Genomic DNA, 26147 nt, shown 5'->3' on the forward strand with positions numbered 1-26147 from the left:
ATTAAGTTGCCTGGCAGATCCCACCCCGACACGGCACACTGGTCCCAAACGGGGCACTGTTGTACCTGCAGATGAGGAAACAGGCTCAGAGGGGCGCTGAGTCAGAGGCATGGTTCTTCCATGAAAGGACTCAAATCCCAGCCCCCTGAGACCATCCCTGTGCTTTCCCAGCACTGACACAAAGTCACTCCTGGTCTAGCTGAGGAAAGTGAAAACCGAATCCTGTCTACTCTAACACCCTGGATCAAAAGCCCCTGGCTGGGGAGTGAGGCGGACCTGGGCCTGCTGTGTGGCTCAGGGGGATGCGCTTCACCTCTCTGTGTAGGTTCCTCACCTGTGAGTAGGACGGCCCCGTCACGTGACCACAACGTGAGAGAAATCACACTGGGAAGAACACAGAGCCAACGTGGACTACGCATGAGCTAGTACAGTCACCACGGAGCCACCCGCGGTCCAGGGAAGTCACCCACCACCCAGGGGAGTCACCCGCCGCCCAGAATGAGGGACCAACTGCGTCAGGACAGCCGGACGAAAACTCCAGAAGACTCACAGGTGTTCTTAGGATGAAATACACTCCCTGTAACGCGTTCGCTTCTTGTATCTGAAATCAAAGCCCTACGTCTCCCACGGGGACATTTACACAGGGAAGGCACTAGGACGACACGCTGGCTACGCTGATGCTGAATGTGCGCTGGCTGCGTGGGGCCGTGGGCCACACCGGCCCCACCCACAGCGTTCCCCTCTCCGGGCCTTTCTCAAGTTCCGGAAGGGTTGATACTCCACACAGGGACCCCAGAGGCCAAGTCAGGGGCTGCTGCTCAACCTGAAGGTTCTTTCCGGCATTTTCTGTCCTCGGGCTGATCATCCACAGCCCCCGGCCGCCACCAGCACGTCTCCAACAAAGCTGGTCCCGATACACCGACATCAGCCCTCGGTCGTGGTGGGCTGGTGGGGGAGGAGGTGGGAACGAAGTCCCTGTGTTTGCCACCATCTACATCGTCCCAGTACAGAACAGACTTCTCCGCATGACGCTTACAGAACACACACGTGCACCAGCACCGAGCACCCTCTCCCTACTCCGCGCTTTACTCCCACCTGCTAGGAAAGGGGGCAGTGTGACCGCGGGGCTCTGCGCGGACAGAGACACAGTATGGTCCTGGAGCCACAGGGGACTTGGGGAGAAGGACAGCCCTTCCTCTAAAGGACGCACAGATCTGGTTTTCTCTAGGAAAGGAAGGACGGGGCACCGGCTGTCGTCACGACAACCACTGCTGGGGAAGGAGGCGGGAATTACATGCTCTCCCAAAAACTGTGCGAGACGACCATTCAGGGAGCCTTCTTCCACAGGAGAAAACCAGCAAAAGGAATCCACACTCACAGAGAAGAAAGATTTTCAAATGCGCCTGGGGGGCTCAATCCATTGAGCGTCTCGTTTCAGCTCAGGTCATGATCCCATTGTTTGTGGGTTCGAGCCCCGCATCGGGCTCTGTACTGGCAGCCTGGAGCCTGCTCCGGATTCTGGGTGTCCCTCTCTCTCTGCCCCTCCCCCGCTCGTGCTCTGTCTCTCTCAAAAATAAATAAACATTAAAAAATTTTTAAATAATAAAATGAACACACATTTAAAAAATAATACTAAATGGACGTTGGGCTCTAACTATAGCCCCTCTCCATGTGCCTGAGGTCATGCTTGAGGTCAGCCCGTCCTGGACTCTCAAGACAAGTGGTGGGGGGGTGTCCACAGGAAGGGGTGTAGAGCGGCCCCTTCACTGCTGCTCAGCTACTGTTCCCTCCCGGGGCCCACATGTCATACTTGAACACTGCGCTGCGTATGGTAAGTGTTCGGGGGCTGCGACAGACCCCTCCTGACAGCCATCGCTCCCCTGGGAAGATCCAGGAGAGCACCTGGGGGTCTCAGGCAGGCAGCCGTGATGCGGAGCAGGGAGCTCCCCGGCCCTGGGGCCCCAGGTCCTCTGTAAAGGGCAGGCCTTCTTCCAGCTTCTGGGCACGGAGGAGTGGAGAAGCAGGGACTCTCCGCCCCAGAGCCCACCGTCCCTCCCAGCTTGCTCGAGTGGCAGACCCGGGATGTACTGCAGACGTGCACCCACAGGACACAGGGGGTGGTCAGCCCCCAGCATCTGCACAGCACAGTGACAGCCCTCCTCGCTTTCCAGGCTCCAGAGATTGGACACCCGCGAAAAGGTTTCTGCGTGAGACGCCCGGGCGGGGGGAAGACAGACTCTTACCGTGAGCACCTCTGTACAGACCGCTGGCACTGCCCGTCTGCGACCCGGGCGGGCTGAACGGTGCATAACGCGGGGGCGTCGTCACTGGAAAAGAAAGCAGAGCGGAGCCCTTGTGGCCGCGTCCTCCCTGACGGGGCGCCCTGCCCACCGCGAGCCTGGCTCCGTTCTTACCATACAGTGTTTCCGCAGACACGGGAAACGCGGGCGTGGGAGAGGGTGAGTCACTGCCGCTTTTGGTTGGAGAGAAGTTCCTGCCACTGATCCCATCGGGGTCTGGGGGGTACGCGGCAGCCACCGTCTGGAATTGGCACAGGGAGTCAGGTGAAGGCCACCTCCTGACAGCGGGCCTGGACTGGCCCACCGTGCGGGGACAGGAGGCCGCGTCCCCACGCACAGCCCTGCCACCGGCGGCCACGGAAAACTGGGAAGAGCTTCAGTAACACGAAGGAAGAGGGACATCCCTGCGGCCTGTCCACCCCCGGACACACAGAGCTGGCAGAGACGGCTCAGCTCGGGGACGTGGACGCTTGGGGGAAAAACAGGATAAAAATCATCGCTACCTGTGGTGTGCCGGTGGGTACGTGAAAGAACACAGACACACCCACGGCACAGAGAACAGTCTGGAAGTATTCATCCCAAATGTCTCTCTTCTGGTCTATTCTGGGCTCCAATCTTCCCCCCCCAACCCCCGACGAGGAGGAAGACACAGAAGGGGAGGGCTCAGAGTACCGGGTTCCGACCCGTCTACCTGCAATATCTCAGCCGCACCCCCTTGGAAGATGCTCCGTGGATCCCACCACGGGGCCCCACACCCACCCCGACCCACTTCCTTCCTGCTTCCCTCCTGGGGAGTCTGTGTGCCCCTGGCCACCACCGTCCACCTTCAGCCACCTGCCCGCTCCCACCTCACCCCACTGTGCAGTCAGGGCGCAGAGGCTCAGAGGAGCCTACGGTGGCCACGCCGTGCCCTCTGGGGAGGGCCGTGCACCCGGGCTCTCCCGACCACACCCCCTGCTCTTCCGGGAGGAACCCCATCTGTGAGACAAGAGGGACTCTGGGGTGTCAACAGGACAGCGATCGGGAAGTGTGCAGGCCCTGCTGTCAGGTGGCGGTGCGTACCTCCTTGGCGTCCGCCGGAGACAGGAAAGGCGCCAGGCTCACGGCCTGTTCCGCACCCGGGGTCTTTCCCCATCCACACTTGGTGAAGGCCGGCTGCCCCGCACCATCGTTGTCATACTGCCCGAGGCTGAGCTTCCGGAATCTTCCACCCGGTGGCTCGTCCCCTGGGGAGCCTGACAGAGAGACACGTGGGCTGCAGGTGATTTTACTGCAGCAAGCACACAGACCTTAATTAAGACCCGACCACACTTTCTCTAAGGGTGCTTCCTATTTTCTTTCACTTTTTGTTTGTTCTAGTTCCAAAACATTTTCATCTCCCAAAAGGAAGCCCCACGCCCCCTCCCTCCGCCCCCGGCAGCCTCTGTGGACTGGCCTGTTCCAGACATTTCCTATAAACGGAATCACACACCACGTGTCCTTTGCCATCTGGCTTCTGTCACCGAGTGTGGTGTCCCAACCTGCCACTGTCTCACCTACCTTTGTTCACTTCCTGTTTCTCCCAGGAGGGATCTTGGTGCACCTGAGGCCAGGACGGAGCCCGCCCTCCCCTCGCCGAGGGCGCACGGAGGATCCTTGGTGGCTAGAACCCGATCCGGCCAGGCCCCCTGATGGCTGCAGGCGCCTGGGGACTTTATGATCTGAGACGCCTCACCCCTTATCAGGCTTCGGGGTCCACTTTGGGGTCAGACTACTTGCATTTTGCTTTAGGACAGCCCAGGACGGAGCAGAGACACAGGATGTTTCCCTGACTCATGAACATGCCCCCGTACGCACCTGCCTGCACAGACATCCCCCTTCTTCAGATGCTGTCCCGCCTCTTTACCTTGGCACCCTGTCCATCCCCTATTTGCTCACGCGCACGACCCCAGCACACGTGGATAGTAACATCACATCTGTTAACTCATTCACCCTTAATTTCATGCCTGGTCGATGGTGCTTGCTCAGGGAGACACGGGGGTTGCTGTCGATGGATGTGCGCGCGACAGGGGCGTCCTCACCCTTGGGGTGCACGAGGCAGCCCCGCCAGAAACCAGCAGCTCCTGCAACTGAGCCCCCCCACCCCGCCACCCCCCGCTGCTGAGCCGGATTCGGGGCAGGACAGAACCTTAGGACACACCCACCATACCTGTCCAGTGGCAGGTGAGCACCAGGGACCTGTGGACCCATCGTTTGCATGAATCAATACCTCCTGCTTCTGAGCCTGTAAGAACATGGTCCAGGCAGCCACTGAGGGTCTGCTGCTGGCATGAGGGTCTGCTGCTGGCATGAGGCCCAGGCAGCCACTGAGGGTCTGCCAGAATAGGGTCCAGAGCATGCTCGACGGAAGTGGGGGGCATTTTCAGGCTGTGATCTGCACAGAAGCATCTCATGAAAGTTTCCCTTCCCAAAGGAGCAAAAACACAGGCGACATAGTCAGCAGAGGCCAGGCCTGTCTCGGTGACAGTCCCTGGCCTCCTCTGGGACCGAGAGCCTTCATCCCAGGGTGACATTCCTGGAGAAACGGGGCAGGTATGAGATGCAGCCACAGCACAAGGACAGGCCAGCAGGAGCGACCCCTGCCAGGTGGGCAGGGCAAACCGAGTGAACCTGCAGCATGGAAAGTTAGGAGTTCGCTTTGAGGAGCAAAAAAATGCACCAAAATGTTCATCGACGCTGTCTCTGGTTGTGGGGTTCCAGGCAGCGTTCATGTTTCTTGTTCGTTTCCACCTTCTTTCAAGTTGTCACTAATGACATGTATTACTTTTTAATATTTATTTATTTATTTTGAGAGTGCATGAGCACAAGCAGGGTGTGGGCAGAGAGAGAGAAAGAGAGAGAGAAAGAGAGAGAGAGAGAGAGGATCCCAAGCAGGCTCTGCTCTGTCAGCACAGAGCCCAACGTGGGGCTCGAAACCCCCAACCATGAGATCGTGACTTGAGCCAAAACCAAGAGTCATACACTTCACCGACGGAGCTACCCAGGTGCCCCTGATATGTATTACTTTCAAAGCCAGAAAAATAAGACGCAGATGGTCTCCCAGGAGGAAGGTTTCCTTCCGCTCCGCCAGGTCCTGTGTGCCGATTCCCACCCCCCGATGCGTCTCTGTGGCTCTCCCGCTGGCAGAACCGATTCTGTGCCGGGGCGACTGTCTCTCTGCTTAGGGCCAGAGCCCGAGTCTGCGCCATGTCTGGGGGGCGGGGCTCGTGGGGGGCGCACAGCCCGGCGAGGGCAGGACAGTGTCCCCAGAGGCAGACACACAGGCGGCCCGCCCTTTGGTCGTTGGGCAAACTGGAAGGCAGGCCTGCCCACCTGCCGGGAGGGCCTCCCTTGGACTTGACTTGCATAACGAAATGCTGCACACCTACTCCCGAACTGTATGAAGAACCTGTGCCATCACCCCGGTGGTGCCCACGTTTTTCCTTTCCAGTGAAGAAGTCAAATCCAGGGAAAGGAGAAGACGAGAGACCGAACGAAGGCAGGAGAGACTCTCTGAGCTAAAGCTGCATGCCGGGAACACCAGCAGGTGGGCTCAGTCCCCCACGGGGAGGGGTCAGCTCTGAGAAGGCTCCCTCTCTGGGCCCCTGGGCACCTGCTGTCCCCACGCACCCCCTGCCCTGTCCCAGCCCTACATCCCCGTTCAGACCCCCTGCCCCACCCCGCCCCGCCCCCACACTAAGATTCACCTGCTTCCTGCCACTTCCCAGCCAGTAGCCAAGGCGCCGGGACTTCACCAGCCCTGCAGGGTCACGCAGGATGCTGGAATGGATGCAGAAAACACGACAGTCCAGGGCCGCGGGGGGGGGGGGGGGGTCTATGAAAATCCCTGGGGACCTGCACATCCACCCACCAGCCCTGATCACGTTCTCAGTGTGATGTCCACAGAGGGCAGGTCAGAGGGCTCCTCCTTTACCGGCTGCTGTGAGCCTGCCCCACCCGGGGACCTGCTTCTCCTGCCCACAAGCGGCATGTGGCCCGCCACGCGATGGTCACACAATTGGACGCCGCCAATCCCTGCGGTCCCCGTGCTGGGCACGCACGTGTCTTCAGGCTGGTCTCCTTTCCTCCTGCCACCGGACACTGCTTCCCAGGCTTAAAGGGGGGCAGGTGTCCCCGGGAGACCCCCTCCTTGCCATTCCCAAACACCAGTATGTCTCATGTTTGCAATTTGACTTTATTCCCGGGGAGGGGGGAGGTACTAGGGTCACACCCTGGACTGTTCAGGTGTCACTTGGGCCTCGGCCAGGCTCGAGGAGGCTCAGGCTCACTGAGGGATGCAGGAGCTCGCTGAGCCTGAGACTCAAGCAACGCTGGGTCCTTCAGGCATTCAGGGGACACGCAATGACGGAGCCCCGCTGGGACTGGGCCATGCACACGGGACGATAGGTGGCCTCAGCCCCCACACACCCAGTCACTCAGTCTACGGCAGATGCAACTTACACCACTCACCACCAGAAGGTGGGCAATAACGTCACCCTCGGTAACTCAGAACCCACCCGTACCCTCCCTGCACCACCCCACGGGGGCCATCTGATCGGGTCTACGAAGGACTTGAGATCCTACAGTGTGGGGTCACAGCCCCTCCTCTATCCCACCGAAATAAATACTGTGACAGGAAGGAGGACTCACCACCCTGGTCCCTGGCGTGGGACCCCCTCCATCCTCCAAACTCCACAGCAGGGCTGGAGACCTGGGCGGTAGGGGAGTCACCTGCGGGCGGGGCTCTCCCGCCTCACCCAGCACTGGGTCAGCCCTCCGGGGACTGGGACCCACGCCCAGTTAGAACCACAAATCTAAAACAGCCGTTCGCAAACCCGGCTGCATATTAGAATCGCACTAAAATTCCTGGCATACAGACCTCCCCGCCTTTCCCGTGGAGCCTGCAGGGAGGGGGGCCCAGATTAGAACCTCCCGGTGTTACCAACACACAACCCGGCTGAGAACCGAGGCTGGGGTCGGTCGAGCCCGGATTCACACTGGAGTCGTGCAGGTGGGGAGCGCTTAGGATAATTCTGATGCCCCCGTCACAACCCCGGTCAACTCAACCTGGCCCTCTAGGGGCAGAAAATAGCCATGCTCCTGCTCTAGAGCAGACAGAAACCCATGACCTTCTAGAACAGCACCTTTATCTCCCATCTGGGCCGGCAGAAGGCGAGGTGCCCTCAAGCTATTTATTTGTCTTTATAAAAGCAGAGAAGAGTGAAGCCCTGCGTCACCAGGCCTGCACAGCGGGTTCTGGAAACTCCCGTGCATTCTTAGGAGTGAAAACAAACAAAGTCCAAACACCGCCCCACAGTGTGCTTGAGGCCTCCGCCTCCGGACTTCAGCTCATTCAGCTAAACGCACCCACCTCCTCCAGAGACAGTGGGAGAGGTCAAGGGGCAGCATGACAGTGAAAGGCCCACCCTTCCTAGCTGAAAGTTTCCAGGAGGACACGGCGAGCTTTATTTCTGCCTAAACGGAAACAGGGATTGGCTGGCCAGATCTAAGAGGCATTTGTTAGAAAGGCCTAGTGATGGGGCGCCTGGGGGGCTCGGTCCCATAAGCATGCGACTCGGTTTTGGCTCAGGTCCAGATCTTGTGGTTTGTGAGTTCCAGCCCCGCGCATCTGGCTCTGTGCTGACAGCGTGGAGCCTGCTTGGGATTCTCTTTCTCTCTCTCTCTGCTCCTCGCCTGCTCCCTCTCTCTGTCTCTCTCTCAGAATAAAACTTAAAACAATTTTTAAATTAAAATTTAAAATTAAAGATTTTTAAGTTAAAAGAAAAAAATTCCTAACGCTGACGACCACGCAGGACCACAGCACGAACGGCCTTCAGCAGCACAGTCCTCTGCTTCTGGGGCTGTTTCCACCGTCTGTGACCCCAGCCCAGACTTGAGAGAGCCCACGGGAACGGGCCGTCACTGGCAGAAGGATGCTAAGAGGCCAAGTGAGGCAAGCCTGTCTCTCTGCATTGCAACACTGAAAGGCCTTTTCACCGGACACACTGAAACGCTCGGTCAGCTAGCTAGCGCTGCTTGCAAAACGGCCTGCTCAAAAGGGAAACGGTATGTCCGAAAAGCTAGGAAGTCTCTCCTTCCAGTATGAGAAACTTGAGCAACACGCCTCGCATGTTTCACTGCCCTAAGCTAGGACCTCAAGCACATACAGGGGAAGCCAGAGCGCCACCAAAAGGCGAGATCGCGCCTCGACTCACACGGGACTTTCAATTTTCTTAATCTTTGTTTTTGAGAGAGAGGGAGAGAGAGCGAGAGAGCACACAAGCAGGGGAGAAACAGAAAGAGAGGGAGATGCAGAATCCGAAGCAGGCTCCAGGCTCTGAGCTGTCAGCACAGAGCCCGACGCAGGGCTCGAACTCACAAACCGCGAGATCATGCCCCGAGCCGAAGTTGGATGCTCAATTGACTGAGCCACCCAGGCGCCCCTCACACGGGACTTTTACACTCAAGACACCATCAGCAAAGGCTAGGGCCTGGCTTCGGTTCCCTTTTTTGCTTATTTGAATTTATCTTCCTTTTGAATGATCCTTCCCCTCCCCAAATGGTCTCTTCAGACATGTCATCTCCATTTTTAGCAGTTTTGGCGTTGACGGAGGACGGTTGCCAGAGCTGTCCACCTGCAGGGCCGCCCTCAGTGGACGTGCGGGCAGGTGCTGGCTGCTGGGCTGGAAGGAGAAATGACGCACGAGACTTCTGAACAGAAGCAGGAGTTGGGACACTCCCGGGGCCGTCCCTGCTCAGACGTCATGACCTCCCTACCCAATTAGAGAGGATCTCACCGCCCTCTATCCACGGACTGAAAAACAAACTGGCACCTGTCCGAAAGTGAGGATGCCTGGGGCCATCACACCTGTGCAGACCGGCTGCTTGTACCACACCAGAGCCCAGAGGGTCTCCAAGGCGAGCTTTCAAACATCTGAGGGGGTGGTCCCCAAGACATGTTAAACAACAAATTGCCACGTGGCCTGGAGGTTCGACTCAAGAACTGAAAACATCCCGACTGATACCTGTATGTGGTTGTTCCCGGCGGCACTATTCACGGCAGCCCCCCGCGCTCGGATGAGTGGAGACACGTGACGTGGCCCAACCACACAGGGGAGTACCATTCAGCCCCACGCGGCAACGAAGCTCTAACATACGCCACACCACGGAGGAGCGTGGAAAAGCGGACGCCCGTGAAAGCAATCAGACACGGCAGGCCACACGTTGTACGATTCCACGCACGAAATACCTGGCACAGGCCAACGCATGGAGTCAGAAAACAAGCGAGGGGCTGGGGCCGGGCCTGACTGCTGATGGCTATGGGCTCGGCTGGGATGCGCACTGCGCAAGTTACTAAACTCGGGGCTTTGGAGAGTCGCCACGGACGCAGCGGGTCTCGGGCGCTCTGTGGGCTCCTACGCCAAAATGCCATGGGCTCTTCCATTTCTCCTAATACCCAGTATCAGGGTAGGAGCTGCGGCCACCCCTCCGACATCTCCACAGGGCAGGTCTCACTGCCAGGCTCCCACCCAGGGCCCCCCTCACCCCGCAGACATGCTCAGAGGCAGCCATCCTGGCGCTGACGTGACCCTGGGCTGTGGCACGTCGGCGGGTCTCTCCCACGGGAAACAAGGTGTGCAGGGCCACGGGTTCAAGCTGCTTTCTGAGCGCCAGCAAACCCTCACGATCCCACAGCGGATCCCTTCGCTTTGGGGTTGAACGCGTAACTTAAATGGATGGGCCTTCCACAATCGATCGTTGCAAGTGGCTGCTTCTCACTGCTCTGAATTCCCCTCAGTATAAACAGGTCCCCTGACTCGGGAGTATTAGAGCAACAGACGCCCTCATCTGTGGAAGCACATGAAGACGCCGGCAGTGAGGCCCGCCCGCAGGATGGGGGCCTGCCGGGGTCCTGTAATCGTGGGCTGGGGGTTGACGTAACAGGAACAAAGTATTCGGCAACACGAAGCAAGGAGCCCTTGAGGTCTGGGAAAAACAGAGCCCACTGTCTGCCGTCAGTGGGACCACAAATTTCACAGACTGAGTCATTTCTTCGGTTACCTGGTGTCATCAGGTGACGTCTCCCCCACTTAACGGATGTGACCCAAGAAACCGCCTAACCGGGCTGCAGGGAGGGGCGCACAGACGTCAGCCACAGCCAGGGAGTCAGACCAGCACGAGGGAGCCACAGAGGTACAGAGGGAGCAAACACCACGGAACCCAACTCCCCCCGACCCCATTTCACCAGGTCAAAGCTTTCGTCAGAAAGCTCTGGATGGGGGCCAGGCTCCCCACACTGCCCTGTGATGAACCTCCTGAAGGGCCCAACTCAGCAGAGCCATCCACTTTTCCGCCAGCACCACACCCCCCTGCTGATAAACAACACTGTGTGCCGGGACACAAAGGGGTTTCCTGGCTCAGGAGTTTAGCGGAAGAAGGGCTCAGCCATGCGATGCAGGGTCAGACAGATGGTAGCTCTGTGCACCTGCCACGGTAGGTGCCGAGATCACAGGTGACGCAGGGAAGCTCAAACATAACGCCTGGAACAGCACGAGCACTCAGAGTGACAGTGCTTACTCTCGCTGTTAACCATCGTCATGAACAATGCCGGTATCACCCTGGTGATCATCAGTCCCACCATCTCCTCCATTACTACCTTTGTCACCATTGTCATCATCTCCATCACCACCATCCTCCTCAGAAGCAGGCAGAGTGCCTGGGGGCAGGGACCTATTCCTGCTCTACTGCAGGGGACGCTGGACAGGTCATTTCATATCTCGACGCCTCCCAAACCTTAACCATAAGACAGGAATCCATCCAGGTGGCAAAGGGGCCTGAGGGAGAGGAAAGGGGTCCAGGGAGCAACGCCAGAGAGTGGCAAGGTCGCCATCAGTGTGACCGGCTCAGCAGGACAGGTGGCCTTCGGGCCCACACACAGAAGGACGAGGAAGTGAGAGTGTCCCCCGCTTTGTGACTCCCGTCTTCGCTTACAGCAGGGACCCAGGGAGCCTGCTGACATACCAGCGCAGGACGGCCTGGCCTCGCGTGGACACCATGCTCTTGAGGGGGCGCTGGGTCCAGACCCTGCCTGAGCCCGGCAGGGGGTCTTGTCCTCGGCCTCCCCGGATGTTGGTGGCGCGCAGGCTTGGACGCCCGGCCGGACTCCCCGCAGCCTCCACACGCAGCTCCCTGCCCCTCACAGCCTCCCTCCGTCCCAGCACCGCTGCCCACTGGCTGCCCTCCCAGGCTGACCCGCCAGCTCTCCACGGCCCCCAGCTTTATGCCACCCAGACACGGAGAACAAGTCACAGACCCCGTCCCAACACCTGTCCCTACGTTCACGAAGCCACACACCCCGAGGTCACCGCCTGTCTGCTACAGCCACCCCAGCCTCCCAGGCCCCACAGCGGGACAGCAAGGCCCCGCCCTGGTCCCTGCGCCACACGTCCCGGGGCTCAGGACCCCACAGCCCTAGCCTCCTGGAGTCAGCGTGGCCCCACAGCAGCAGGGGCGCATAGAGATGGTGCCTGGATCCCCTCATCCCCGACTGCCTGGAACCCACCCCTCCCTCCATCCTTCCCTATGCCCGAGCCCCCCACCCTCTGGGCCTGGCCATGAGCAGCCCCCTGCTCCCAGCAAAGCCAGCTCGGGACTGTGCACTTGCTGACCTGTCCCCACATGGTCGTGCCCAGGGGCCCGACTGTCCTCCCTGCGGGCCTCCCCCAGACCCAGAAAAGAGCCCAGCACGCGAGGCCCCATTCTGTAAAGGCACGCATGAACGCAGTGTGCAACCGCCCGCTCACCTTGCCTCACCAGGGCCCTGCCGGGGCCCTCTCCCGCGTCCCACAGCCTGCCTCTCAGGCTGTCGGGCGGCATGGGGCCGTTGGCCTGGATGCCCGGTGTGTTCATGTGGGTGGGGACGGGCTCAAAGGTAGGGTCCAGCTCCAAGATGAGCCTGTTGAGCTGCTCGATGGACTGGTCGATGTCCAGGGTGGGCGAGCCCGGGGAGGGGTCCGCGCCAGGCTCCGGTCCAGTCCCGTTCAGGACCCTGACATCTGGAAACCTGGGCTTGAAGGCTTTGCCGGGAGGGGGCCGCTGTGCATCGGGGAGGTGGGGCCCAGGGCCCACGCTCCTCTGCGGGGCCGCTCTGCTGCCAGTCCCCCGGGTGGGGGTGACCGGAACCTGGGGCTGGGCCTGCAGCAGGCCGGACCCGTCCTCCGGGCCACGGCCGACGAGCCTGGCCTCCCCGTCGGGAGCAAAGCTGTACTGCTGGGCGGCCACAATCTGCTGCTGGCACACCCAGGTGTGTGTGGAGTAGCCGCTCTGCCCGTAGGCCTGCGTCTGCGCGGACATGGAGGGCCTCCGCAACGCGGGGGGCGGCTGTTTGGCCTCTCGGATCCCGAAAGCCCGCTCCCGCTCGAACGGGGCGTCCACACCGAGGCTCAGGTCGGGGGCGATGCCGCCGTGCGCATCTTCGCCAGCACTGCTGCCAAAGCCGTCGGACAGGAGGGAGTTCTGGCTGCTCTGGTAGCAGGCGAAGGGGCCAAGGTGGGCCGACTGGTGTCCCTCTGAGGACGACAGGGTCCCGATGCTGTCCACGCTGTGCAGGTCGTGGCCGGGCATGTCGTCGTCCAGGATGTCCGTCTCCCGCTCCTTGAGCGCGGCGTCTCCATTCACATGCACCTGAGCCGGCACAACGTGGCGTGTGCCGCTGTGCTTGCTGGGAGCATCGGTCATATCCTTGAGGGGGCTTCCGGAATCTTCCAGGCCAAAGCCGCTGAGCAGCTGGTCCAGCTCGGCCTTCTCCTGGGGGCTGAGGCCCCGCCTGGGCCCCGCAGCCAGCCGCTCCTCCGTCCTGTCGGTCCTGATGGAGGCTGTGGAGTGGCCAGAGTCGCTGCTGACGGACAGGGTGTGGTCACCGTGGTCTGGGCTGGTGGCGGCGGGGACGGCCGGGGCCCCGCCTGGGACGCCGGGATCTGAGGCACTCTTCTTCCTCACCTTGGCATACAGGCTGCCATCGACCGGGCCCTGCGTGTGCGGCACTGGGGGAGAAAACGGAGACCAGCTGTGAGTCAAGGCTGAAAGCGTCCTTCAGGCTCCCGGATGCACATGTGCACCTGCCTGAACCAAAAGACGAACCCGTAACAGACAATGTGCTGTAATTGGGGACAAGTACTCCTCCGGGACCCCAAAATTCTGCATTCCCCCCCCCCCACCACACTGGCAGAGCAAGTACCAGCCCAAGCAATTCTAGCAGCTTCAGGCCCCAGAACCCTTTCTACCTTTTTACGCAAAGGGAGCCATCACTTAGAGAATTTTCCAGATTCTCCAAGCTTAGGAGTCATCCTGTCTGGAGGACTGGGAGTTAATTTTGTCACGAGCCTGAACCCTGAGCACGGCTGAGCCTGCAAATCATCAGGAGGCGAGAACCCATCGTGCACGGGACACAGGGGCCAGCTGGCCCTCGGTGGGGAGAGACAGACAGGGGCCTGTCGGGACTGCCCCACGGAGAGGTGTCCTTCCACCGGGAGGGTGAAGTGAATCTTCGTGCACTGACCTCCCTCTGCCTGGCAGGACAGTCGGGAAACACAGATGAGGCCTCACATCAGGGCAGGAAGAGCGGACCCCCCGCTACTATTATTAACTACGGACAGGCAGGCGCAGAGCGGGGTCCCGGGCGAGCCGGTGTCCATACCCTCTTGCCCCATGGGACACGGCAGGGACACCAGAGCGAGGCAGCTGCCAAGGGCTGCACCTGCGCTCTGGGCACCTGGGAGTCACCACATCCAGGGGTGACTGGGCCTCTGGAGAAACCCGCCCTGAGGTCCAGCTCCCGGCCTGGCGGGCCGGGTGCCCGCGACCACGGAAGTGCCCAGGTCACGCTCCAACATGCGGCTGGACTCGTGCAGGGCCTGTGTTCCCATGGCCCGTGCTCCCCCGGCTGCAAATGAGGGTGTGTTCTACATGCAGGCTTGACGTGAGGGTGAGGAGACACAGCACGCAGATGAGGGGCTTCACTGGCCTGAGAAAACACGCATTAACTTTGGCTTCCGTGGGAGCCCCTCTGGCGCCGGGAGGCATCAGCCCCTGCAAGACCCACGGAGCACGCGCCTTCTCTCCCCGTGAGGCCGGAGGCAGCTCTGTATGAATCTCTGACCCCGCAGCGTCGACGGACAGAGGGGTCCGAGCAGGCCTGGCCAGCGGGTGTCTGGCCAGAGCACAAACCACTGGGCCGCACAGCCAGGCGGCCGTCACGAATTCTAGAAGCGCGTCCCACCTGCCAGAACTGTGCATCCGTGACTTCCACATCCTGCTCCCTAAATCTCAAATAAACGCACAGGTGCAATGACTTTTTAAAGGAAGCCAAGAGTGGTGCCTAGGTGGCTCAGTCGGTCAAGCGTCCGACTTCGGCTCAGGTCACGATCTCATGGTTCGTGGGGTTGAGCCCCGCATCGGCTCGGAGCGTGGAGCCTGCTTCGGATTCCGTGTCTCCCTGTCTCTCTGCCCCTCCCCCACTCGTGCTCTGTCTCTGACTCTCTCTCTCTCTCAAAAATGAATAAACGTTAAAAACATTTTTTAATAAAATTAAAAAACTAAAAAGTTAAAAAAATTAAAATTAAAAGAGGAAGCCAAGAATGAATGGTACAAAATTTCTTCCAGTGATTGTTCTGAGTTAGAACCCCTTGGCCAGCCCCAGGTCAGGAATGGTCCACAAGGAAGGGTCTGTGTGACGGGTACAGGACCCGAAATGCCCTGGGCCGAGGAGTCCCCAGTTACCCTCAGTACCCTCAGCCCTACCCTCAGTAGCCATCTCAAGACAATAGCAAACGCATTATGACCCCACACTGGCTCTGTGTGAGACCCAGCACTTAGGACATTGGATCCGTAGCCCCCAGGGGGCTCAGGGACCTTCCCACCCACCGTGAGGACAGGACGCAGACATATGCCACCACGGGCTTCCGCCTAAATGTCCTACCACACACACAGGTTGCAAGACCCATGTCCCATCTTCAGGAAAGGAACAGGAAGCAGCACAGCCCCAAGACAGACCTGCCCAAACCTGGGGATCCCTCTGTCGGAGCTTCCCAAAGGCCCAGGAGCTCTGGGGACTGTCCAGATGTGCCCACAGACACACCCACTTGTGATCTGGGGGCGGGGGAGTTGGCTGTGGGGCGAGGAGGAGGGGAGGGGCCTCGGGCCCCCATGCCCCCACCCTGTACTCTGGCCAAGGGCTAGCACTTCTACAAGCATCTGGACTGGTTTTTCACTTGAAGGAACAAGATGTCCCTGTTCCCCTGCAGCCTCGAGATGGGAGTCCCGATCCGCATTTATGCTCCTGCATTCAGCTCACTCTCTGTTCAAGCCCCTGGCTCCTCATGTACCAAATAGACTAATTATCCCTATCTTTTAGGGCGGTTACGGGAGAGAACAACACAGGGGGCCAGTAAGCTATCATCAGCAGGCAGAGAGAGGTCTGTCCCAGGTGGACAGAGCCCATGAGTCCCTCCCTGCCCCCCCCCCCCCCCCCCCCGCTCCTAGACCACAGCAGGCACACACCTGCCCCTGCCCCAGGGCCTTTGCTCATGCTGTTCTTTGCCTCCATTGCTCTCCATCCCGGCTCGTTCCCTCCTCTCCTCAGCAGAGCTTCCCTGACCATCCTTTCCCCTGGGGTAGGGGGCTTCCTCTGTTTGTCTGTGGTACAACTACCTACAAACACGTTGTAGGTGTGCACACATATTATTTACTGTCTGTGCCCCCCACCACAACACGAGCTCTGGGAGGCCTTGGGGGTTTTTGCTCCTGGTGGTATCCACAAAATTAGGGAACAGATCCTGGTACCCAGTGGGCACCAAGCGACCAAGAGACGCAATGCTCTATTATGTTCTCATGCAAGAAAAACTGGGGAGCTACTCTGGAAAGTTCCACCATCTCTGTGGGCAAGAGCTGAAAACCACTAACTAGGCCAAGACAAACACACAGCAGCAGGTGTGAAGGCAGACGTGGCTGCAGCCCGGGTTCCCCACCTCCCGGCAGCAGTGCCCCCCCACACCAGACCCCCCCCCACCCCCCGGACCCCGTGAGCCTGGCCCGGGACAGTAGTCACGCTGCTGGCTGGTCTCCCCATGCTACAGAGCAAAGCTGCAGGAGTACCTGAGGGCACCCGATCCGAGGCTCCAAGACATCAAAGAAAACACATTGTGTCCCACTGTGTCCCTGGGCAGGCAGAGGAGCCAGTCGGGGGCCACAGGACGGGGCGCAACCGTGAAGAGGGCACAGCCCTGGCATACAATGGGTGCATTAACAATGGCACTGTGTCTCTGTACTTCCCACCTCCCCCGCTGCCCTGCTTGCAGGCTTCCCCATAAGCCGCGTCTTCACCCAGGTTCACGGCCCACCTCTGGCTTCTGCACCGCACATGGGAAAGCCCCACGTCACCTACAGGGGGCTGCTGTCGTGTTTCCAGAGACCCAGCATGAAAACAGCAGGGCATGGATGGTGAAAAGCCTCCCGTTTGGGAGCCCAAGGCCAGGGGCTTGTGTGGCCACCCACCCAGCCCTCCCTCCCCTCCCCAAAACACTAACTCGGGCCCCACCCCCCTGTGCAGAGCCCCCAGAGGCCTCGTGCCACTGTTAAGGATGCCCATACTTGAGGATGGCATAGGGCCCCTTATGATGCGGCCCAGATCTGGAAAAGAAAAGTGCAAAGTGTTAGCCAGGGCCCAGATGCAGCCCAGACTCCAGCTGTGGTCCCAGGTCCCTCGTGCAGGTGTGGCTGGGCCCAGAGTCAAGGAGGACGTGGCCCCTCGAGGGAAGGAGGCGCCAGGCTTCCAAGTTCTGCACCATCTGGGAACTGGACACTAGAAGCGGCCCCTGGGAGTGGGTGTGTGGCTCAGAATGGAGATTCTGGAAGGTGCAGCCAGTGGCTTCTTCTGCCCCCGGGGCATCTTTTTATACAGTTCAACAATGCGTTTTAACTTTGTGTTTCCAGCTTAAAGGGAATCTGACTGATCCTTGTTCCGCCAGGGAAAACCCTGATCCCAGAAGGTAGGGGCTGAGGGGGACGGCACCTGTTCAGTGCCCCTGTGCTCGGAGCTTTGCAGCTGGGCATACAGACTCACTGCCTTCACTGGTCCAGCCCGGGACCAGCCAACTCCCCCCAAGCCATTCCCCCCTCTCCTGTCACCTTTCCCTTCGAGCTGCCCCCACCCCTCCGGCCGGAACCCCAGGCTCCTTTCCACAGGAGGCCTGGGAGTTGCCTGGTAATGATTTCCCCGCCCCCAGGGCCTAGTTAAAAATCAAACACACAATAATTCAGCTCTGATTAGGGCTGAATGACACAGCAGGGCGGGTTTATCATCTGGAAAAGAACAAGAAGGAAGAAAACACAGAACAGGCTGGGACCCCGCCCCGGCCCTGCCCACCCCTACCTGTCCTGGGAAGGGGGCTTTCCTACCAAGAGGGAAAGAGGCACTCAGAAAACATTTCAGAAGTAATGCAAGAACCTGGGTAAAACCAAAAACAAACCAAAACAGAGGAGAACATACCTTCCCATGCTGGCTGAACACACATTAAGCAACACCCACCTGTGCTCATAGGTGTGTTAAAAATCAGCCAAAGGGAACGGCGGAATCTTCTCCCAGACACGGACCACTCGGCCCCCAAAAAGGCACAGAAATGATGGGCAGGATGGGCCGCCGTCCCGGGGCCCCGCTTCCAACAAAAGTCCACTCAAAACAAAGAACAAACCCGACGGACTTATATAGCGACTTGGATTCCTTTCTTTTTTCCACATACTGACCCTGAATCTTACGTTCTATTCTTGTGTCAGGTTTGTTCAAGCCCGTTAAGCGTCCGACTCTAGACTTCGGCTCAGGTCATGACCTCACGGTTCATGGGATCGAGCCCCGCGTTGGGTTCTGCACGGGCATCGCAGAGCCTGCTTGGGATTCTCTCTCTCTCTTTCTCTCTCTGCTCCTCCCCCGCTTTCTCTCAAAATGAATAAATAAACTTTAAAAAAAGAAAGCTCAAGTTTCATTTCAAAAGTGAGAACAGGGTGCTCCCCATGAGTCCTCATTGGAGAAAACGAGAAAGTGCCCCGGGGTAATGTTCACCGGAGGGCCCCACGCACTTGACGGCTGCCGGCGACCAACAGAGAAGGAGGAGGAAGGGTCAGGGGACTCCCTTCTGCGCTCAGGCCGGGCTACAGGGGGAGAAGCAGGAGGTGAAGGAGCAGCGGGCACATCTCAGGCATCCGACGGGCCGACAGGGGCAGAAGGGGGGAGCAGGATGCGAGAAGGTGCATGCCCAGACGGGGCTATGCCTTCAGGGGAACAGAGAGGTGGGGACACCCTTTCCCGAAATCGCCATGGCATCAGGATGACATTCTGAAGGCAAAGGCTCTTCGTGCCTGGGCTCCGTGACACCCCCAGGATGGGTCTCACTTAATCCCCAGAGCGATGCTGTGAAGCAGCAGAGGCTCGGAGAGGCTGTGCAGATGTTTCAGACAAAAACAGGCCTCCGGAACGGGGGCAGAGCATCTGGGACTCCATGGACCTCGGACCCACCCCAGGTTCCTGCCGCCCGGTCTTTTAAAACACTGAACTTCCAGAGCTGACCAACCGCTTCTGTGGAATTAACAACTTAATTTTGGAGAGGAATTCGCCGGAATGTTTTCTCTGCAATTTCCACACACACACCCCACTCCCTCCTCGGCAACCGCCCGGATAGTGTGCTTTCCTCCCTAACTCCTGACGTGCCTCCTGGTGCTCCAGGCCGCTGGGCTGGTGCCAGGTTCTGTGTCCCTTTCCCAGGCTGCAGGGCGGTGGGCACCCAGGCAGACTGTGTGTCTCTGTGCTCAGAATCGTGACCTGCCCCCTCCCACTGTGCCCACAGCCGCTGGGGACAGGACCCCCCACCCCTGAGAAAGGGAAGTCCGCCTGCCAGGACACACCTGATTGGCCATTTCTCTGCACTCGGAGGGTCACAGCTGCCTCCGGCGGGACCCAGGAGACGCGTTCCGGTCACCCTCTACGTGACTCGCTCCGGCCACCCAGCCAGACCGACCGCTTCAGCACCATGTCCCCACAGCCCGCGGTTCTCACGGCTTCCCAGCAAGGAAGAAGGAACATCACAACCGGCCCCCCATGGCCTTCTGGGATAAAGGCCCTCAAGGGGAGGTACAGAGGGGCCCCAGGGGTGATCGGTGACACAGAAACGTCCTGTATCTTGGCTGTGGTGGGAGCTTCGTAGAAAGAAAGGCAAACTTGAACAGCACACTAAGCTCAGTAAAGTACCCCGCAATCAAAACCCCCGTCGTGTGAAGTCAAGAAGGAAAGGAGACTCAGTGCACTGCGTCCACCCTGCTGTGGCTCCCTCCCCCTCCTCCCTCTCTTCTAGGCCTTTCCTTCCTGCTCCCAGGCCCCGTGATGTGGCCAGAACTCTCTTCCCCTTGGGGTGGCAGTCCCTGGGGCCCCTCTGTGCCCCCCTCTGTGCCACAGAGTCCATGTGGACTTTTCCACGGGAGTGGATTATGAGCACACTTTCACTCCCTTCCACAATCCATCTGGGTTCCAATCCTGATTAAAAATCCTGACCGCAGCTGTGTGACCTTGGGTGAGTTACTCAGCCCCTCTGACCTCACTTTCCTTATCTTCGGAGAACTGACCCGGCGAGGGGGAGGGAGAGCAAGGGCGAGCTGGAGGAGAGCCGCTCTGGGATCATGGGACTATCCAGTGAGACCACCACAGACACAGTGTCACACGTAGGCCCAGGGCGAACACTGTCCCCTCCCTGTCCCGGTGACCGATTCCGGGATCCCCTACCACCTGTGTCTGTGTTCTCTGGGCCCAGAGCCTGGGGAGCAGGAGCTAGTCCCATCAATGAGTGCCTGGAATTCAGCTCAACCAACCGTACCCTTTTGGGAACTGAGCGGAAAGACGGATTCTTCACAGAACAGCGAAGAAGATGGTTTTTTAAAATAACATCCCCCAATGCTCCCGAAGTCACGGTCTGACCTGACCCAGGCCACCAGGCAGGCTTCAACTGTCTTGCACATCCCACAGCCTGGCCCTGGGACCCAGCCGCCACCCCAAGCTCCTTGGGGTCCTTAATGGTACAGAGGACACAAGTGGCCGCCCTAAGCGGGAGGAGGTTCCCGGGGCCTCTCCGCCGCCCTGTTAGCTCAGCACAAGCCCTGGAAGGCGTAGAACTCGCCGCTGCAGAACCACGATGTCCAAGGGGCTCAGCAGCTGCGTGACAGTCACCCCGGCTCCAGTGGACCTTCCAGCACAACCCTGGAGCCTTCAGTCTGCACCTCCGGACCCCAGCGGGGGTGGGTAGAGACCGTGTCTCCTGCACCTGCTCTGGCACACAGATGCAGCAGCAGTGTGGACGGCCCAGCTTGCTATTCTGAGAGTGGACCCTGCAGGGACACCGACCTGCGTCCAGACCTTTGGCATCGGGCCAGTGTCTCGGTGCCCGTTGTGTCATGCAGAGGGTGCACCCAGGTCCCAGCCTCTGAGACCCAGAGAACTCTGTCCCCCAGCAAGGCGCCGGAAGGGGGATGGGACCAGATGGGGAGACGCGGGTGTCCCCGGGATGCCTCCTACCCTCAGGGGGCCATGGGGACTGAGACCTGAGGCCCCACTTTTCACAAGTGCCTGGCAGGAGGCGGTTGGGGGGGGGCGGAATCCTTCAGGTGGAGGGGCATTATCTCACGAGGTCACTCAGAGATCTCTCTCTCCTCTCGGGCACGTGTAACTGCACCCCTACAAACCGCTCCTGAAACCAGGTTTGCTTTTCTTTTACTCCAACGGGATTCCGCCCCTGTGCTGATTAAAGACTGCCCTGCATTCATATCAAATTATTTCTCCTTCCAGAGTAAATCCAGAGCTACGAGCAGCGACCACGCTTAGGTCTCTGAGAACACAACCTCTCATCCCCAAAAGCAGACACGCAGTGACCATGCAGAGACTCTGACAGATCACAGAGTGACAGGAAAGCCACCCCCTACCCTGTGCCCCGGCTTCTGTTTTACTAAAAGCAGAAGATGCCAGAATTGCACGGCCATGAAGGCAGGGCCTGCCCTCTGGACCAGGATACCCGGCTCCTCCCCTGAGGCCCAGAATTACCTGCCTCCTGGGACGGGGCTTCCCGTGGTGTGCCTTCTTACCTTGACAGTGAGCGCTGCCTGGGGCCCCCAACTCAGAGCCACCACCCCCCCGCCCCCGAAACCACAAGGCAGGAACACGTCTCCTGCCAAGCCGGCATGGAATTCGCTCCCTCCGGAGCCCAGATGAGCTCTGGGAGAATGTTCTCTAGAAACAAGGCAGGCTGTAAATTCTTGGAGAAACACGGAGTAGGAGGGGAAAAAAATGCAGGAGTGGAACATTCCAACGGGAAGTCTGTGGGGACCCGCCTCTCCAGGAAGGGAGGCGCCCACCGCGGGGGCCCAGCGTCTCAGAGCTGGGACTCCAGGACTCCAGGTGATCCCTCCTGTCCCCGGGCGAGGCGCAGCACGCTGCGACGAAGGGCACTGGGGCACACGGCAGGGCCGTGCCCGGACAGCCCACACAAACACCACGGCACGGCACCTCTCCTAGCCGACGCCCCAGCTCACGCCCGTCCTGTCCAGGGCATTTATCCGGGCAGTGTGTGACCGGCTCCCTTCGCAGCCACTCCTAACTGTGAAAACACATTCCAGACCCAGCCGGCCAGGGGAACAGGCCATCCCCGCCGCCGAATCAGAACTCCCCTAGGCCGGCCGGCCACAAACCCCATCCCAAACCACCACTGCCTCTCTAAGAGGAGAGGCACTTACAGGGCCCCTAACCTGCAAACAGTCTTCCCTGGGCCCGCATGGTGCTCCTTCCTGCCAACCTGAAACGGATTCCTTTACATCCCGGGCGTCCTCCCCTTTTCTGGGGAGCACCATCTCCTGCCTCCCGTGGTTCTGTCTGGTTTGCAACCTCAGAGAAGCGCAGGGCTCTGCTGCAGGTCTGCGAAGCCTCGCAGAAGCCACGCACGCACACGTTCCCCGCTCACCTTCCTTCCAAACGGCCCAGCGGTGTGCTCAAGCTATGCCCTGGGGACCCGCTTTTCCAGGCAGGACAGCAGCATCCCGCTGGGGGGGGTGCAGGTCGGCCTCCCTCTCAGGCCAGGGCAGAAGGTAGAAGGTCTAGGCTAAGAGGGGGACTCGATGGCTCCAAAAAGGGCAGCGCAATGTAAACACGAGGGCGGGGTTTCACGCAATCAGGTTCAGTGAAATTTGAACCCTGGAGGCTGAGGAGGCGGGGAAAAGTTTCTCCAGAGCCACTCAGCCAGACCTCAGCTTTGACTTCCAAGCCTCCAGCTGACACGGGGAGCAAGCCTGACCTGCGTCCTGTCGACAGCCACAGTGTGAGCATCCGACAGCCAGCCAGAACATCGCCGCCTGGCATCCTTCCTCTCTGGGGCTGTGCCTCCTTCTCCAGCTGCATGGGGCTGAGTCTGTCCTCCGTGCTAATCGCACAGCCTGCACGCACCTCCCCTCCCCGCGTTCCCCCACATTTCAGGCCTCAGTACCTGCTACCGGGGTGGTCTGCGGACCCCAGTTTACCCCTGCCCTGGCTGCATAGCGGTGGGGCACGGTCACACGCCTTTACTCTTTAAACGAACAGAACACGCCTGCACAAACCAGCACAGACCATCCGACGCCTGCACATCCCCACAGCACAACCAGAACCCTTACCGGGGTCACTGCTCCATCACCGTGAGGTGGGACACAACCAGGCGGTCAGCGCGGGCAGGGCAGCGCCCACCTCCGATAAGCCACCCCCAAGTGGTCACAGAGACACGAGGCATGGACAGGAGGCCACGACAAAAGTCCGCGCTCACCCAGGAAAAAGGATCTCTTCTATTAGGGGCACAACGCACGTTTCTTGCGCAAGAAGGTCTACGCAATCTGGCACTGGCAAGGTCACAGATAATCCACTTGCCATCGAGGGAGGGGACCTCACCATACCTGCTGTGCAATTAACACTGTCACCGTAATCATGGAAGTGACTCACTGAGCACATGGTATTTCCTCTGTGAAGAATTCACATGGAAAGGAAAGAAATCAGAGTTGGAAGTTCTCCGGGGCCTTCCAGGCTTTGCCGGGTTGGAGCCAGCTCTGCGTCTGGGTGTGAGCGGGGGTCCCGGCCTTCTGCTGGACAAGACCCTGGAGATCAGACCCACGCGTCTCAAGCTGGCGCCCGTGCCAGGACTCAGCAGTGAGAAGGAGACGCGAGCGTCTATACTCGGATCTGGGTCTCCTCTCTCTGTTTCTAACAGGCTGCAGGTCTCGGCGTCCACGCTGCTGGCCACTGAGCACGTTCAACATGTGGTTACCTCCCAGCACTCCCTGGCAGTGGGTTTGAGTACACGGAGCCCGTTCTGGCCATTAGCATGAACCTCTCCCGAAACAACGTGGTCTTTGAGGCTTTGCTGATATTTTCCCGGAAGGGAGCTGTGTGGCTCAGGGTCTGGAAAGGCCTCAAAACTTTTAGCCCACATAGAGCTATAATTGTGCACACAGGGTGACCCATCTAATGTGGAAAAGACGCGGTGGGCTTCCCGAGTGTCTCTGGAAGCAGTCAGCAGGTGGCACAGGAATCCTGCAGGATGCCCGGTGGACCCTCACCTGCGGGGTCCAGGCTGAAAGATCATTCCCCTCACGCCCTGCTCGTCGGGACCTGCTCCTCGTCCAAAGGCAAAGTATCACTGCTGAAATCTTGCCTGAATTCCCAAGATCAATGCCAGTATATCCGTGGGTGTTTGGTCTAAGGGTAGTGAGAATGGATTCCAGGTAACAAATGTGCCACGTTCAATATGGATTTAAAAACAAAGGGGCGCCCGGGTGGCTCAGTCGGTTTAGCATCCGACTCTTGATCCTGGCTCAGGTCATCGTCTCACGGTTCGTGAATTTGAGCGCTGACAGGACAGAGCCTGCTTGGGAATCTCTCTCCCCCTCTCTCTTTGCCCCTCTCTCATTCTCTGTCTCAAAAATAAACTTAAAAAAATTTTTAATTAAAAAACACTGCTGAGCTTTTTCATAGCAGGACTGTCCTCGGAACGTTTCCACCACCAATCCTGATTTACTTCCATTTCCCGTAGTGACGTCCCCAGAGCCAGGACAGCACAGGGTACAGCAGGCTGTGAACAAGCCATTGTTATGTCAGTATAAACCAACAAGGTAAGTCTCTCCATGCCTCTTGGTTTCGGGGAGATAACCTCCTAGGGACAGCTGCGCACCTGTCCAGGGCCTGTTCAGTGAGGGGGTCACTGACTATGCAGGTGACCCCACCTTTAGGACAGCCAGGCCGTGGGCAGGGCAGGCCCAGGGAGCTGTCAAGATGCTTGTCCACTGGGAACCGCTTCCTTGGCTTCTGCACCTGCCCGTCACCGCAGACACCCTCCCCGCCCCCCACCAGCCTGACATCAGCCTCCTCTCTCAACCAGACACACCTGTCACCCAGTCACCTACAGGCCAGGTCCCCACCAAGAAGGACCCTTCTAGGCACGGCGCTGCCCTGTAGCGCTAACTCCCTGGCTTTGCTCCCAGAACATGTGTCCTCCATTCAGGGACAGGGGCACGGAGGATGCCACCTTCCCTGCCCTCGATGGAAGCCCCTCTACTCACACACACACTGAGCACTTTGAGGGCACTTGACGCTCACACTGCTGACACAGTGTCACATACTGCCACTAAAACGACCCCAAATTCCCAAGAAATGGCTGGATGCTTTATGAGCCATATGCTCTGCAATCTGGGCTGGACATGCTAAATATAACTCCAGGACAGACACTCTGTCTCACACTTGCTCCTCCCACCATCCTCCCTGCCCCTGATGACAGCTTCCAGAACAAGAACAATAAAACACAGCCACACCCTCTGTCCTTGGACCTGTAGTGAGAATAAAAACCTAATCGTATGCAATTGTGTGTGTAAAAATCTCGTTTGCTGGAATTTGAAGGTGATTTCAACTATGTGCTGTCCCAAAACAACCACATGGGCAGTGGCTTCTGACTTCTGGCTTCTGACTTTTAATGGCAGAACCTGGTCTTCAAATAGGACCTTCTACACAATCCCGACAGGGCGGATATAGGAGACCTAAGGATGGACGATGGGCAGAGAAGATCCCGGCAGGGGAATGGGTGGGGAGGGGAAAGTCATCTCCTGAGGTGCCTGCTGGAGACCGTAGACTTGCAGGACATGAAGCCTGTGCCCAGAGACACCCTCACTGCCACCTGTTACCTAGCAACTCCTGGGGCCAGAGTCAGAGCAACAAGACTATGTGGGCGCGCTGGGGGGCGGGGCGCGCTGGGGGGCGGGGCGCGCTGGGGGGCGGGGCGCGCTGGGGGCGGGGCGCGCTGGGGGCGGGGCGCGCTGGGGGCGGGGCGCGCTGGGGGCGGGGCGCGCTGGGGGCGGGGCGCGCTGGGGGCGGGGCGCGCTGGGGGCGGGGCGCGCTGGGGGCGGGGCGCGCTGGGGGCGGGGCGCGCTGGGGGCGGGGCGCGCTGGGGGCGGGGCGCGCTGGGGGCGGGGCGCGCTGGGGGCGGGGCGCGCTGGGGGCGGGGCGCGCTGGGGGCGGGGCGCGCTGGGGGCGGGGCGCGCTGGGGGCGGGGCGCGCTGGGGGCGGGGCGCGCTGGGGGCGGGGCGCGCTGGGGGCGGGGCGCGCTGGGGGCAGGTGCATCCCAGCCCCCATCCTGCCCAGGCTCTTGCTATGCTGACCAGATAGTGAAAACTCGCAATCCTTCCCACGTGGGTGGCATCAGACACCCAAAGTGTTGCCGGACTTTTCCTGTAGCTAAT

The 26147-nt window shown here is 59.6% G+C and overlaps 1 protein-coding gene across 5 annotated transcripts in view; it reads right to left on the reverse strand.

Moving 5' to 3' along the window:
* The window catches only part of TNS3 (tensin 3), a 216318-nt gene that overhangs the window by 55666 nt on the left and 134505 nt on the right, over window positions 1-26147 (reverse strand). For 3 of the 5 annotated variants that reach the window (XM_043588418.1, XM_043588417.1, XM_043588419.1), the window contains exons 16-19: window positions 12122-13360; window positions 3363-3535; window positions 2415-2541; window positions 2244-2327 (exon numbers count right to left, since the gene is read on the reverse strand). In XM_043588418.1, the coding sequence (XP_043444353.1) occupies window positions 2244-2327; window positions 2415-2541; window positions 3363-3535; window positions 12122-13360 (1623 nt within the window). The remainder of the gene's footprint in view (window positions 1-2243; window positions 2328-2414; window positions 2542-3362; window positions 3536-12121; window positions 13361-26147) is intronic. The other 2 variants (XM_043588420.1, XM_043588421.1) reach the window with 1 other exon arrangement.

This window comes from Prionailurus bengalensis, chromosome A2 (genome assembly GCF_016509475.1).
Source record: "Prionailurus bengalensis isolate Pbe53 chromosome A2, Fcat_Pben_1.1_paternal_pri, whole genome shotgun sequence".
NCBI classification, from domain to species: domain Eukaryota; kingdom Metazoa; phylum Chordata; class Mammalia; order Carnivora; family Felidae; genus Prionailurus; species Prionailurus bengalensis.